This window comes from Vulpes vulpes, chromosome 12, assembly GCF_048418805.1.
Source record: "Vulpes vulpes isolate BD-2025 chromosome 12, VulVul3, whole genome shotgun sequence".
Lineage (NCBI taxonomy): Eukaryota > Metazoa > Chordata > Mammalia > Carnivora > Canidae > Vulpes > Vulpes vulpes.
The window spans coordinates 35,973,598-35,989,425 of NC_132791.1; the positions used below are offsets into that span (position 1 = coordinate 35,973,598).

The following is a 15,828-nucleotide window of genomic DNA, read 5'->3' on the forward strand; positions in this document are numbered from 1 at the left end:
ACGTTCCCCCCAAACTGACAGATTTGGGGTCTGTTAACTTCCATCATGTCTGCTCTCATCACACCCCAGGCACTTTGTGGTTTGCCTCAACTCCAAGGACCTGTGTGAACTCAATCTAAACCCACATGCCAGTGTGTGGGTTGAAGGAAGTATATTAGGGGGAAGGCAGGGAGGAAGGGAAGGTGCCTGGAATTCCTAAGTGTCACCTTCAGGGTGGAGTTCTATCTCCCACCACTAGGTCTTTTAACAGAACTAATAATAGCAAGTGAGCTTCACTTTCTTCCCCTTTTCTCGCTCAACATGTTTTTTAACAGCAGTCCTTGAATATCTGGTCTCAGAGTCACCTGTGGTGCTTGTAGGGTGAGAATTATGGGGCACTGCTGTAGAGGGTGTTTATGGAGTAAGGTAGGATGTGGGAATCTGCTTTTCTGACAAGTTCCTGGTAATCATTGTGCATACGAGCTTGGGAAGGCCTTTTCTATTCACTTTTAAACATTTAGAAGTTTTGGGTTTTTTTTTTAAAGGATTTTATTTATTTATTCATGAGACACAGAGAGAGAGAGCCAGAGACATAAGCAGAGGGAGAAGCAGGCTCCCTGTGGGGAGCCTGATGCAGGACTCAATCCTAGGACCCTGGGATCACAACCTAAGCCAAAGGCAGATGCTCAACCACTGAGCCACCCAGGCATCCCTAAACATTTAGAAGTTTTAAGAGAAGCATTTTTTCCACTGGAGTTTAAAACAAACTCAGGGCTCAAGTTATTTTATTCCATACCAGCCTTTCAGTGTTTCTTAGCTTCTAGAGAGCAGAGACTTTGATTTATTGTCTCATGGTCTGGTGCCTACCACTGTCTTTAATGCCAAGCATATATTTGTGGAATCGAAGGGGTGATTGCGAAGGATATCTCACTAGATCCCCCACTTCCATTCATTTTCCTCTACAATCTACTTGCCACAAAGTAGACAGTGTGAGTCCGTAAAAATGGAAATTAGATCATTTTACTTTCCTAATATTTTCCAAACTCTCCCTGTGATACTCAGACTAAAAGCTAGATTCCTTCTCTTGGTTTCTATTAACCTCATGGCCTCAGGCCACATCACCTCTACCTTCCACCTACCACAGCCCAGCCAAATGAGCTTCTTTTGGGGTTCCTTCAACACATTGAACTCATTTCACTTTGAGAGTTTCACATTGCTCTTTCCTTATGCAGGAGTGCTCTTCTCCTGATGTCATATTGCTGGACACTGGCCATCATTCCCATCTTGGCTTATAGGTAACCTCCTCAGAATACCCATCTAAAGTGGACACCAAATCATTCCCTATCACCTGTTTCAATTTTCTGTCCAACACTTATCACCACCTGATGCTTGTGCATTTTTCTGTGTTTATTGTCTTGCTTCATTCATTCATTCACTCACTATTTAGTATCTGTTTGGTGCCAGGCACTATTCCCAACAGGGGGATACAGCAATAAAGTCCCTACCCTTATGAACACACAGTCAACAAATAAATATGTATCAGATGGTGGTAAAAGTCTATGAATAAAATAGCAGAGTTAAAGGGATAAAGGGTGATGAGGATTGCTCTTCTAGATAGTGACCAGGGAAGGCCTTTCTGATGCACAAATTTGAGCAGAAATCTAAATGTGTGTAAACTGCAAGGGAATGCAGACTACTTTTTCATTCACAATAGTCCTTCTTAGTGACTAGGTGTGTGTGTATGGCATATAATAGATAGGTTAATAAATTCTTATGGAGTGAATAAATATCCATACTGATTTTTTTTTAGCGCTTGAACACTGCATTTACTTCTACTGCTTCCACATGAGACTTTGAGTTTCACTGATAGGGAGTGAGTCTTTTTTTCCTCTATCCCCAGTATCTGACTGAGGGTCCGGCTCTGAGGATCCATGGGAATGTTATATGAAAGAAAGGAGAAGCAGGGGATTATGATGAACCAGTCTATCATAGTATATTCAATAACATCCCATAAACTATTGCTTGATAAGTTGGCATGTGAATTCATTTCAACTAGTAAATTATATATATGAGATACACTGGTATCTGACTTGATAGTGATTTTTTCATAGAAGCAATTTCTTTCAGATAAAACTTTGGCATACTGAAAAGCCAAAGAAGTAGTAGACTTCTCCTTAGTTACTTTCTTCATCTCTTGACCTATCTGGCTGGCTCAGGTTACTAAGAGTATACTTTAACACATGGCAAAGTCCTACAAACCAATAGCCAGCTGAATCTTGCAGATTCTTTCAGAAAGATGGATTTGGTACTAAGCAAAAACAGACTAACTGAACTACAGCACTGGGCATTTCAGCACATCTCTGTGTGAAAATAAATGAGCATTTCTGAATTGCTACCGGACACAGGAATGATGACAAGCAATGAAACCCAACACAGAGAGGTCACCAATGGCCCATAGCAAAGGAGTCCCAATGGCAGCTCTGTGCTCCTGCATACTCTGTGCAGATATATTCACTCTCTTTTTTTCAACAGGACTTGGAAAACTGTATAGAAAATAAAGCTCCAGTCATATTTCTTTTTGGCCGGCTAAGTTAAATGGAGAAATTATGACATCAGAGATCAGTATCCCAAATCTCATATTTTTCTTTACCGGGTGCCATTAACTTGCATTGGAAAGCTCTGTCAAGGGTAGATCTAGAAAAATCTTGAGAGTGGCAAAAACTGTAAAACTGTTTGCCCTTATGCCTCATGTGCTCTTCCTCTTAATGCTACTCCTAACCCATGCTGCCACCAATGTCCTTGTGACTGAAGAGCCAGGACTGGCCCTAGTCTAGCACCTTCGGTATCTTTAGCACCTGGCTCCCATGTGTCTTTTTCTAGTAAGATTCCATGGAACCCTCTTCATCTTAAAGACATTAGAGCTAGACACAGAGTACCCAAGGAGGTGAGAATTAAAAGGTGAAAGTAATGTTTCCTAAGTGGTATTTCAAGAACTCTTGGTATCCTTGAGATGACTAGGGCAAAAAATTGTTCATTGATCAAAGAACTACTTGGAAAATAATGCATACTGCATTATTCACTTGGACAGTCACAACACACATTGGAGTGCTTAAAGGAGTTTAAAAAAATGGAAAAACCAAAATAATTTTCAATTGGGGGATAGTTAAATGCATTCAGGAACAGTAATCAGCCATTAAAAATGGTGACGCAGATCTCTACATACTATAATGAAATGTCTTCTAGACATGTTGTTGAGTAGAAACCACATGAAATTTCTAAACATGAGTAATATTCCATTAAAAAAACCCAAGTCATACATGTGTATATGTGTTTTATATATAATGCAATAAAATATATAAAAATTCCAAAAGGATGTATACCAAATTATTAAGAGAGACAGACTCTGGGGAATCAATGTGGGAGGATGAGGGAGACTTGCATTTGTACTTTATAGATTTAGGTATTATTTGAATTGCTTTACAGTCCTTTTACTGCTTTTATAATAAAAATGAGAAAAAATATCAAGCATTATATTAAAAAAATAGAAGTAAAATCCAGCAGCAAAGTACATCTGTTCAGCTTTAAGTGAATACGTCCCAAACTCATGCAACTGGTGAACCCCCATTTTGTGGAGGGGGCTCAGAAACAGCTCATGCGACAGAGATTGAAGTTCCTGTGCTCAAGGCTTTCCCCAATCCCCATCAGCATATGGGTTTTTGTCTTCTGTGGCTTTTTGTCAGTGAGTGAAAGAGGTAGAAGGGACCTCAGAGATGAACTGGTACAACCTCCCTGCCACTCCCCTGCTTTTGAAATGAAGGTACTAAGGTCATACCAAGTGAAGGGCCTTGGCAAGATCTGACTCCTTCTGCATCCTATCTTTAGTCACCATGTGACCCAGATGGGCTGTGACCCTTGAACTTCATACAATATATCTCTAGCACTCAAGAAAATTCCCCTCTGAGTCAGCCAGGGGCTCCATGTTCTCCTTTGAAGTTCCAGGCACAGCAGAGCCCTGGGGACCCCTTTTCTCTTTTCCAATGGTTTGCCTTGTCTATAGCTTTTAGGAGGAAGAAAGGGACCTTGGAAATAGCTGGTAAACAATAGCAAGGGTTTTGAAGCAACTTGGCATCTCTAGGGAAGTATAGATGCATGGAATCGTGAACTTACTCATTCACTCAAAACAGCATGGGCTAGAGTTGGGCAGACCTAGGTTCAAATCTGCCCTCTTGATTCTGCCTTTTGCGAGTTAACATCATCAAGCTCCCAAACTACTTTGGGCCACAGTTTTCTCATCTCTGAAATTGGGATAGCAGCTCCTATGTTGTACCCTGTGGTGGCCATTAACCAAGGGTGATGGCTATGAAAAAGTTGCTAGCACAGAGCACTGGGTCTGTGGTGAGTCAAGAAACATTAATTCCCATCTTTTCCTGTGTATAGCCAAATGCTATTCCCTTCCATCCCAGTAGCGCAATCCTGGACAAGAGGTCTAGGAATAAAATGGTACCTGCACTTGAGAAGCTGACTGGCTGGTGGAGAAGATGACATGATTTGGTCACAGTAGGTAGGACGGTGCACTAATAGGCTTCGAGTGCACCATCCACCCCAGCACCAGGGCACCACTCTTCACCTGCACCCGTCATCCTGGGGGATCTGACACTGGGGCTACCTTTCATCGACTCCATGACCTCAAGGGGATTTACTCCAACTTCAGCTTGACCCCAAAATCTGTTGTAAAGATTTCTAGGAAGATCTGCAGGAACCCTAGCCATTAGCTGACCAATGAAAGCGTGAGCTGGGGAAAACCAAGCAGCACACAAGAGGAGAGGTTCTTGAGGTGTGCATTTAAAATGCCTGGTGCAATAAATCCTGCATTCAAACCCTGTCTCCGGCACTTCTGTGTGGGTTCCCACATCTGTGTCTCAGCTTTCTCATTGGTGAGAAATATTGTTGTGGTAACAATAATAGTGTTTAAACTGTAAGGTTATTTTTGGAGATTAAATAAGATGCCGCCTTTAAAGCACTGATTACCGTGTCTGGCACGTAGTAAGAGTACACAGGAAAAATACTTACTATTGTTGTTATTAAAGGTACTTGGCCTATAAGTACTAAGGCTGAGAGGCAATATTATTGACGTTTCAAAGGCACAAAAGATGTAGGCAGGCAAGACAAAGTCACATTTGTTCCCCAGTCTCAGAAGAGGAGACCAAACTGTGTACTCTTTGGACTCAAACAAACTTGATATGGAATCGTTGGTCTGGCTCTTACTAAAGTGTGATCTTCTTGGGTGAGCTGCTAACCCTTGATTTTCTATGTGAAACTGGAGGATAATGTCAATCTTGTGGACTGTTAGAATAAGAAATACAGTTACATATAAATATACCTGGCAAAGTGCCTGGCACAATAAATCCTCGCTCCTTTCTTTCCTTTACCCAAAGCTAGCAAGCTAGGTACAAGGATTGCCAAGTAATAGTATTTGGTATTATACTTAATGAAAATAGCATTCTACATGAATTAAGAGAAGATAAAAATTTAAAACGAGGACTCTATGTTAGAGGACCTTAAAGATCCCTCTCTCATCCAGAATATATGATTCTTCCCATTGACTGCCTATCTTATTTGTGTCACGTATCTTGGCTCTGCCACCTACTATTAAGATCTTTAGCCAGTTCCTAGGCTTTGTTTCCTCTTCTGTAAAGTGTGGATAAAAACTATACCCACGGGGCACTTGGGTGGCTCAGTGGTTGAGCGTCTGCCTTGGGCTCAGGTCATGATCCAGGGGTCCTGGGATCAAGTCCCGCAGGCTCCTGGAGGGGAGGCTGCTTCTCCCTCTGCCTATGTCTCTGCCTCTGTGTGTCTCTCATGAATAAATAAAAATAAAATCTTAAAAAAAAAAAAAAACGTACCCACTTCTTAGGGCTTAGTTAGAATTTAATGAAATAAACACACAAAGACCCCATTAGCCTGGCAGATTGTCGCTACTCACTTAATGCTTGCTATTATTGTTGTCAGGGCCACTATAAAGATTAAAAGAGAATATATGCAGGAATTATGGCACGGTTCTTGGCACATAGTGTTCAAAAATATTATTGTTATAACTTCTACCACTACTATTGATTTTACATTATAAATGGCCATGGCCCAAGGAAATCAGTAAGTAATACATGCTGTCATCCTTGCAATGACACATCAAAACAGAGACACCATGAGATATTAGGATAATTAATCACAGGTCTGACTGGGAATAAAAGCTTTCTGGAACAAACAGCTTTGTCGGGCCCAGACAGAGGATGGGCTCACCCACAGGGAGCAGCAGGTGCTGGCTGCACTCTCTCTCCAGCCCTGAGGGACCACACACGGAGACAGCATTCTGATGGATAAGCTTTTCAGTGGGCCATCTCACAGAGTGGTAATGTAATAACGCCTTGGCCTGGAATGATAGCTTTCTGCCAAAAGTTCAAAGCTAGCTGGAGAATATCTCATTAATCTTTGGGACCCTACGGGGACTGGGGTGGATAGGCACTGTTACTATTACCTTAGGAGGAGGACAGCATACAGTTCAGAGACATTAAATACTTGGTCTTGGCTCCAGCAGGCCTATTGGTGCCTTGAAACTCAGGCTGCCAGGCCCGAGGCCCCGGGGTTCTAAGCCCTACCCTTGGAACCACCTGGAAGGAAGAGCCGAGCGAGCGAGCACCCCCGGCGGCGACATGTGGCCCCTTGCCCCCCCCCCCGGCCCCCCTCCCCAGCCCCGTGGCTGCCAGGCTCACCTGTCACTGAACTGAACCTCTTCTCCGTTCCTGGCCCAGCTGATGGTAGGCCTCGGGTTGCCTATGGCCTCGCAGTGCAAAAGCACGCTGAGCGTCCCGCTGGCCAGGGCCACCGTCTGCCCGAGGTGGGTGACCACCTCGGAGGCCGACAGCTGCTGGGCGGCCGAGATCTTGCGCAGGATGATGGGCTTGCGGTGCGGCCGGCGAGGGCCCCCCACGGCCTCCCCGGCGGGGGCCGAGGTCCGCAGCGCGCTGCTGAGGCCCGACATGTGCTTGCGAGGCGGGACGGCCGCCGGGGGCAGCCTCCGCTCCGAGGGCTGGGGCAGCGCGTCCCGGTGCTGGTGCTCCAGGTGGCTGCGGAAGATGTCCTGGGCCAGCTGGGCCACCAGGTGCTTGCGGTGCACGTCCCGGAGCTCCTCGGGCTGCTGGGACAGGTTCCGGAGGATGTCGTCCAGGCGCCTCTGCTCGGTGACCATGGTGAAGGGCAGGGCCCGGGGCGCCTGCTCCGCGTTCGGGTCCTCCTCGGAGGACGCGTTCCGCTCGCCCGAGTCGTGCGCCTCCCACGCGGCGAGGAGCTCCCCGGGCCAGCCGCCCTGCTCCAGCAGCCGCGACACCAGGTCGTCGTAGCGGCTCCCCGCGTCCGCCGCCGGGCCGCGCTTCTCGGCCTTGCTGCCGTTGGAGAAGATGCCGTTCAGGTGCTTGTGCGTCTGCAGGGCCTCCTTGGCGCCCGCCTTCCTCCCCGCCGGGGCCTCCTCCTCGCTCCTCGGGCTCAGGGGCCGGGCCACCAGCTTCCGGTTGCCCCCGATGAGCTTGAGGACAAACTGCTCCCGGGCGGGCCCCGCCGAGCAGGTGTAGACGCCCGCGTCGGAGGGCTTGAGGCGGTGGATCTTCAGGTAGCCAAACGGGGCCACGGTGACGTGCGCCGAGCTGGTGAGGTGCTGGCCGTCCTTCTCCCAGGTGATGAGGGGCTTGCGGAAGCGCCGCGTGGGGCAGCGCAGCACCACCGCCGTCTTGGGGAGCAGGTAGGCGAACCCCCCCACGACGAAGTGCAGCTTCCTCTGCCGGCGGGTCTGGATGTAGATCTTCCTGGCGGCCGCGATGTGGGGGCTGTGCTTGCTGGACGGCCGGCCGGGCCCTGCCACCGAGGCAGTGGGAGGGAAGCCCACGGGGGGGGGGGGGGGGGGGGACACGGGGAGAGACACGAGAGTGAGCGCGGGGCGGAGAGGAGAGGGAGAGGAGGGACGTGGAGCCGGGGAGCCGGGGAGCCGGGGAGGGAGACAAAGGGCTTCAGGCTTCAGTCCAGGCGCAGGCCTGAGGCTTTGCGGGGAGGAAGCGGCTACCAGCTGTGGACCGCCAGGCTGCCGCCCAGGGTGCAGGGGGGGCAACCTGCTATCACCCTGCTGGGGCCTTCTACCCCTAGAAGCTGACATGCAGGCTCTAGATGGAGGGGGATGCCAGGGGGAGAGGCAGTTCCTCTCATTAGAAGGATTTAAAAACAAAGAAAACAAGCATCATAAAAACAGGCAGGGGACAAAGGGAAGGAGGCTGCTCTCCGTTTCCACATCCCTTCGTGTTCTGCAGAGCACGGGGGGGGGGGGGGGGGGGGGGGCAGGGTACTTGGGGAGGAGAGCCCAGAGGTGTTACAACTCCAGGGATTAATATTAAACATAACAAAGCTGTTTAGGGCATTTTAAAACCCCCAAGTGGACAGCATTAGGCTTCATCGGTAATATGCTGACTCCAGCTTCCAGATCTCTCTATGCCAGCCAGTGAACTTTGCACTACCCCCTGCAAACTGTTTTTCCAGCAGAGAAGAGAATTCTGCTTGGCCACGTGTAATTAAGATTTCTTTTCCATCTCCAGCTGAGCTCACCAGCCTGCTGCTGCCCTCGAGCTCTACTGCCTGACAACCTCCCTCTGGCCTTGGGTTTAAGGAAAGCTACCATGTGGCCACAGCTGCTCCTGGGTGGTGGGTTCGGTCCCCCTGTCCCCAGAGCTCAGACATACTCACGTGCACAGGTTGCCAGCATGCAGGGCCTGATGGATGAAGAGAACGGCAGGGGAGGGCACAGGGAGGAATTGACAATGGCCGAGACCCCGGTTTTTAGCACCTGCCGGCAAATGGCACTTCGAGTCTGGGTGCCTTCTCCGCAGCTTGTGGAACACTGGTGAGGAAAGAGGGTCCACATGTACGTAAATGCAGGAACTAGAGGCTAATGGGTTTTGTATGGACTCTCAAACTCACCAAAATGCGAGAAAAGTTGCTTAAAAAAGCAACAGTCACTAAAAGAGAGAAATATCAAGTATGTAGCACTTTGGGAAGACACAGCCATATTGTAAACACATTCCAAGATTTCTCTGCTCTCAAGTTTCCTGTAGACACTCTACCTGTTTTTACTTATGTGGCCTGGCCTTTAGAGTTACAGAGTCATAGAGCCCTGTGTTCAAATCCCAGCTTAGTATTTTACCAGTTGGCAACTCAGAGTCTGTTTCTACTTTGTACACTTATTTTGCAAGGTAGGGATTTTTTTTTTTAAGATTTTATTTATTTATTTGAGTGAGAGAGAGAGAGAGAGCAAGCATGAGCCAGGGGGAGCTGGAGAAGCAGGCTCCCTGCTGAGCCAGGAGCCCAACATGGGGCTCAATCCCAGGATCTTGGGACCATGACCTGAGCCAAAGGCAGACAGTTACATGACTGAGCCACCCAGGCACCCCAGCAAGGTTGGGAATTAAATGAGATAATATAGTTTAAATTTCACACACAGAAATGACACTCAATGCTAATTATGTTCTTCCTTCCTTCACAAATATAATTTTAATGTTAAGCATCAGATAACTGTCATACATCTCTTTGTCTGAGCTGGGGTGCTAGAAACTCTGGGAAAAAAAGTGCAAGGTGGTTTGTACCTCAAGGGGCTGTCATCAAATGAGTGTGTATGGGGGAATCTAAATGTGTTTTTGAAATGAAATATCATATTAGGGAGATAGAAATCAAAACCACAATGAGATACCACTTCATATCCCCTGGAATGGCCATAATAAAAACAGACAGAAACAAATGTTATTGTAAATGTAGATGTGTAAAATCAGAACCTTCTTATCTTGTTGGTGGAAATGTAAAATAGTGCAGCCTTCTTGACAACAGCTTGATAGTTTCTTACAAAGATGACCATAAATTTACAGTATGACCCAGCAATTTCACTTGTAGGTGTCTACCCAAAAGAAGTGAAAACATCCATTCACACAAAGACTTGAATGAGAATGTTCAACAGAGAAAAATGTGGAAACAACTCAAATGTCCACCAACTGGTAAATGGATAAACAAAAATATGGTATATTTATATAGTGGAATATTATTCTACCATAAAAGGACTGTTGTTCTTTTGGGTATGTAGTAAACAGATAAACCTTGAAAACAATGTGAAGTTGAATTTTATAGTATGTAAATTATACCTCAATAAAGCTGTTCAGGGTGCCTGGGTGGCTCAGTTGGTTGTGTCTGCCTTTGGCTCAGGTCATGATCCCAGAGTCCTGAGATCAAGTTCCACATCGGGCTCCCTGCTTCGCGGAGAGTGTGCTTCTTCCTCTCCCTCTGCCCCTCTGCTCCTCCTCATGCTCTCTCTCTCACGTGCTCTCTCTTTCTCTTGTGTACCCAATCACTCTTGCTCTCTCTCAAATAAATAAAATCTTTTTTAAAAAATAAAATCTTAAAAAAATAAAGCTGTTCAAAGAATTAGATAGTAATATAAGAATTTAGTAGAAATATAAAACTACAAGAGAAGTGAAGTATTACAAAATTAATGCTAGCAATGGTTGAATGTTGATGGTGCACAAGTGATTTCCCAGCTGAGGTTCTGAAGGTGAGTAAAGTACAAATGCATGTAGAAACCAGGGAAAAGCACGGGAGGCAGGGGAATATCCAGAGCGACAGTTGAAGAGTTCAGTGCAAGAATCCAAGGCAGGCTTCGAGGAAGAGCTAAACCAGTCTGACTGAACAGAGGGAACAAGTCGAGAGTGTCAGGAGCTCAAGAGGTAGTTTGGGGCCAGACGTTGGAGATTTTTAATTTTCAGACAGAAGGTTTGGAATTGGTCCACAAGGCAGTGAGGAGCCATTGGAGGGAGGAGTGAAATGATGAAAGAGGTGTTTTGAGAAGGTTAATCTGGCAACAGTGTCCGGGAGGGAAGGGAGTAAGAGATGTATGGCAGGCAGGGATGTCAGTTAAGGAGCTGCCACAGTAGTCCAGGCTCGAGATGATAAAGACCTGAACTAGGGTCATGGCAGTGTGCCACGTTAACTTGAAAAATGACACTAAGCCCCAAAATATTATTTTATATTTTCAAGTGTTATATGTTAACCCGCTGAAATGAACTACTCCATGCAATGTGCTGTGATATACGCCACCCTGAAAGACATTTTAGATGCAAAAAAATGGAGGTAGGAAACCCATTGCTTTTGTTTCCTGATGATGGTGGATTCCAGATTCTACCCATCTCTTATTTTATTGTAAATGATAGCCCCAAATCCTGGGATCAGGTGGGATGGAGGCAAAGAGCCTGGAAAATTTAAAAGCATGGTCAGTTTAGTCCTGCCAAGCAGAAAAATAGACTATATCTCTGAAGATTGGTTTATGATTTTGGTCAAGTCTAGTTCTTTATTGAGGCTCAGTTTCCAGATCTCTAAAAGAAAACTAAGCACGAGGAGGGATTTTCAAACTCTCTTCTATGTTGAGGAAGTGATTCAGAGGCTTTCGGGTGATCTGGAGATCCAACCTATGGAGATCTGGGGCCCTTGACCATACTTCAACCAAAACAGCTCTGATTTTTTTCTGTTTTAGATTCTTGGCTTTATAGTAACATTTCAATTGAAAAGAGGCCTCTGTGGCTTTAATTTTTAAAAGAACCACCAGGCTATAGAATCTTCTATGTTCCTTCTAGCTCTAAAATTGACTACTCTGACCTTAATTTCTTTTATATTTTTTGGGGGAAATTACTTTCATAAAAATATGATTTAAAAATATATGATAGCCATCTCTTTCCAGAGATGCAAGGAATTCTTTTAAAGAAAAGAAGTAAAACCTTTTAAGGGGTCTTATTCTCAGAATAGAATCTGAAAGTAATTTTATTTGAAGTGTCTAAAATTTTGGCTTAATTCTGTCTCTGAGGGATTCTGTGCAGTAACTATAAGATTGAGCCCAGATACTTGAGGATGAAAAACACCCATAGATCATCCAGGTCTTCCTTTCTCCAAGGGGAGTCTTGGGGGCAGGGGATGTGGAATGCGTGTTTCATCTCAATCAGAGCACCAGGGCCAAGGCAAGGGCTGTTGGATGACAGGGCCAATATGAGCCTCTGTGAACACCCCCGGGAGCACATTTGTATGGCACCAGCTTGAGTTGAATCCCAGTGAACTGGTGATTCCTACCCTCCATTCCCAGCCCCTCCCCAATGTTTGGAATTTCTACACATCAGCCCAGATAACCCAGAACCTAAGAACATTCCACGCATAAGGGCTAACTAGTCCTACTTCCCAAAGTGTGACTTTCTCTTCCTAGGAAGACTGGAAGAGCCTGTGGGAAGCCTAGGCCATGACCCCGGGTCTAGCCAGTCCAGGTAAGTGCTTCCTTTTATTTCCTCTCCTCCTGACAATGAGCAGGGATGGAAGAGGACCATAACATTAATAGGGTTAACTTTTACTAAGCACAAAGCTTTATATGCATCATTTATCTAAATCCTCTCAAAAACCATATGAGTGGACATTATTATCTCCAATATTCAGATACACAAAGTGAGGCTCAGACAGGTTAAATAACTAGCCCAAGGTTAGAGAGCCAGTAAGTAGGAGAGTCGGGATGAGAACCTAAATTTGCCTTTAAGTCTCTCTCTCTCTCTTTTTTTTTTTTTTTTGAGAGAGAGAGTGCACACTTGAAAGGCAGAGGGAGAGGGAGAGAGACAATTTTAAGCAGACTTCACATGGGGTGCAGAGCTCCACATGGGGCTCAATCTCACGACCCTGAAATCATGACCTGGGCTGAAATCAAGAGTCAGATGCTTAACCAACTGAGCCACCCAAGTGCCTCTATGAGTCCAACTCCTGAGCACACACGGCAGGGTTCCAAAGGTCTGTGATACTTAAAGGGACTCAGAGCACCTCACTTGAGCAGTCACCTTTCCTTAGTGCCTAAAAACAAGGGGCCCTGCCTCAAATCTGCAAGCCTGAAAGAATTCTTTTCTGAATTCTCTGTGTCCCATGTGCTTAGAGGCCACAAACTCCAGGAACATGGCAGGTCCATGATAATACGCACAAGTCCCTTCCTCAGCATTCCACTCAGGACAACTATCACCGACAGAATTCGTAGAAGGACACCTTTTACAATGTGCCCCTGGAAGGAAGTCTTCATCTAGAGCCACTTACTTCAGTGCACTCTCCTACATGGTTAGTTCTGTTATGATTTTTCTTACATAACACCACACCTCAAATCAACATTCCATGGAAAAACTGGCACTTACATGTTCATGCACATGTGCACACACACACACACACACACTTATTTTACATGCTTTTAATCCTTTATCCTACTGAAAGACAATTGTTCTTAAAATTAAAAAAAATAATCATACCTATTTCTCTTCTGGGACATTTGGGGTGAGGCACCAGAAGGCAATTTTATTGCCAAATATAAAACCTGTGGTGAAGTAGGTTACCTCATTCTTGCGATGCCCTTAGTAAACACCACCTGAGTGAACTTTATATCTATAAAGCTCTAGATAAAGTGCAAGAATTCTAAGAACCCAGGTTGAAAGAGGTGGCCTCTTAATCTTCAGAGGCAGCTTTTCCCTCTGTGGAAGCAAGCGTCCTTGTGAAGTGTTTCAACCCCCAGAAGCCCCATCCTGTTGAATACATAGAATACATAGAACATACACATATGCACACGATACCAAGAAGGCAATGGGATCAGCAAGCCCAGTGCAAGTGGTTAAATGCAAGAAAGGACAGGGTCTTGAATCTGCTTTTTACACCAAGATTTTCACTTCAGGCCTGGCGATTCTGTTCTTGGCTAAATCTGCATATGAGGCAATACTTTTAGGGGGACTTCTTTATGGAAGACACACATGCCTATGAAGCTGGGGGAGTTGTACACAATTCACAGTAGTGGTATAGGGGCTGAGAACAAGTCAAAGCTAGGTGTAAATGACTTAATTTAGGCTAGTGTTAGAGTAGGAATTATTTAGAAAAGTAAGTGAGTTGGGGGTATATCCTAACTTATGAGGTAAGTCAGGAATGGTGGATGCTGATGTAATCATCCCCCCAAATGCAAGCAGCAGGGGAAATCAAGTTCTCTTGCTGGGAAGTTGTTAATGTCCTGGAGCCAGGAAACTGACAGTAAAGAGGCAGGATTTCCCTGGCCTTCTTTTCTTAATAAATCATGTTCCTTATTGTCCAGTAACTTGGAAGGGAATAATGAGAGAGGCTTTGCCCATCCTGAGTAGAGACTAGAAACATCTGGGAGGAGGAGGTGCCGGGAGGTCGGAAAGGTGGGTGTGGGGATAAAGGTAGAACAACACAGTCTTCTGACAGGAATTCTGGGCCAGACAAAGCTAGGTTTTGTTCCATGAGGAACCTGTTTACAATTCCATGCTTCTGATTGTTGAGTAATGGCTGGCTGCTTACTTCAGGTCCCCGCAGCCTAGTTAAAAGCTGGTTGTACATTATGGGATAAATGGTTACAAAAATACAGTTCTGAAATGCTAGGAGGATTATTTTGTTCTGTTCTCATCTTCTGTTTGTGTAAATTTGGGGTACCTCCTCTTCTTCCTTATGCTTCTTTTATGATCTCCTTCCAAGGAGCATACATACGTACCTCTGTCCAGTCAGAGAGAAGCCACTCGCTGGGACAGTCATCTTTCTTGCAGGCTTGCTGGGAGGCCAATTTAGAGGCTGAACAGAAGGTCTCAGGAAGCTCCAGGAAGCTGCCATCAGCCATGCGCTGTTTGCAAAGAACCTCACGCTTCTGGATGCCCCCTCCACAGGTCCTGGAACACTGGGGAAGGAATAAAAAGTCCATCTAAACGTAGGACAGTGGTATGTTTGTCTGCCAGTTCTTATCTTAGCCTTGGGTGAGAAAAGAGTGTGTGTGTGTGTGTGGGGGGGGGGGGGGGGGGAACAACAAAAGAAGAAGAAGAAAACTAAGAATCAACCCAAAGGATTTTGCTTCCTTTCTTTGAAATGAAGTTTGTCACAAGATCTATACCCTCCAATCTTAATTTCAAGTATTTAACTAGAGCATCCAGGAATTTCAAGGGCCTTTAAATCATAGAAAGTTGTTCCTAAACTATATTTGCAGCCACCCAAGACAACTGGTTTAAAAGGTTAGTATAATAGGGTGTTAAACATATTTACGACCCAGTGAAAGTAATCTGTTCAGCCTCCAGAAGGAATAGGAGAGAGCGCCTGCCATCAGTGTAAATCTGCAGGAATTAATCTGCACAGAAGGCAAGACTTTCTCTCCACGTGTAAACATCCATTCTGCCTCACTACTGGAGGAAGCACATTAGAGGTAAGGCCTGGTTTCCTGAAGAACTCCCCTGGAACACTTTTCTTGTAGGACTGGTGATTTCTCAGGGCAGTGGGAACTAGAGTCCCTGGAATTTGGGATGCAGGAAAATAGTCTTATTTCAGTGGTTTTCAGTGGGATTCCAGTCAAACACACTATTTACATGTAACTGAATAGTTATAATCCAGTTGCATGAGGAGCAAGGGAGGCGATTTCAGGCATAGACTGTTGGCTGTTGTCCCAGTAGTCCCCTCCCTTGCAGTAGCAAAGGAACCCCCAATTTCTAGTTGGGCACATGACTTTCCAGCATACAGACTATATTTGTCAATCTGCTCTGAAGGTGCACCTGGCCTTGTGCCTAAGAGCTGGCCAGTGGGATATACATGGAAGGTGGTGTGCCGTTTCAGGGAAATGACCACAAAATGAGTGTGTGACACCCCACCCCCACCCTGTCCCTTTCTCCTCCTTGCTGGCTGGAATATGAACATGAAGTCTAAAATTTAACCTCCCGTCTTGGAGAGTGATAGGCA

General features: G+C 45.6%; 1 protein-coding gene across 3 annotated transcripts in view; it reads right to left on the bottom strand.

Annotated features, from left to right (window-relative positions):
- ADAMTSL1 (ADAMTS like 1) overlaps positions 1-15,828 on the bottom strand; it is an 871,496-nt gene that overhangs the window by 119,250 nt on the left and 736,418 nt on the right. For all 3 annotated transcript variants that reach the window (XM_072728197.1, XM_072728199.1, XM_072728198.1), the window contains 3 exons: positions 14,606-14,785; positions 8,758-8,911; positions 6,747-7,881 (listed from right to left, as the gene is read on the bottom strand). In XM_072728197.1, the coding sequence (XP_072584298.1) occupies positions 6,747-7,881; positions 8,758-8,911; positions 14,606-14,785 (1,469 nt within the window). The remainder of the gene's footprint in view (positions 1-6,746; positions 7,882-8,757; positions 8,912-14,605; positions 14,786-15,828) is intronic.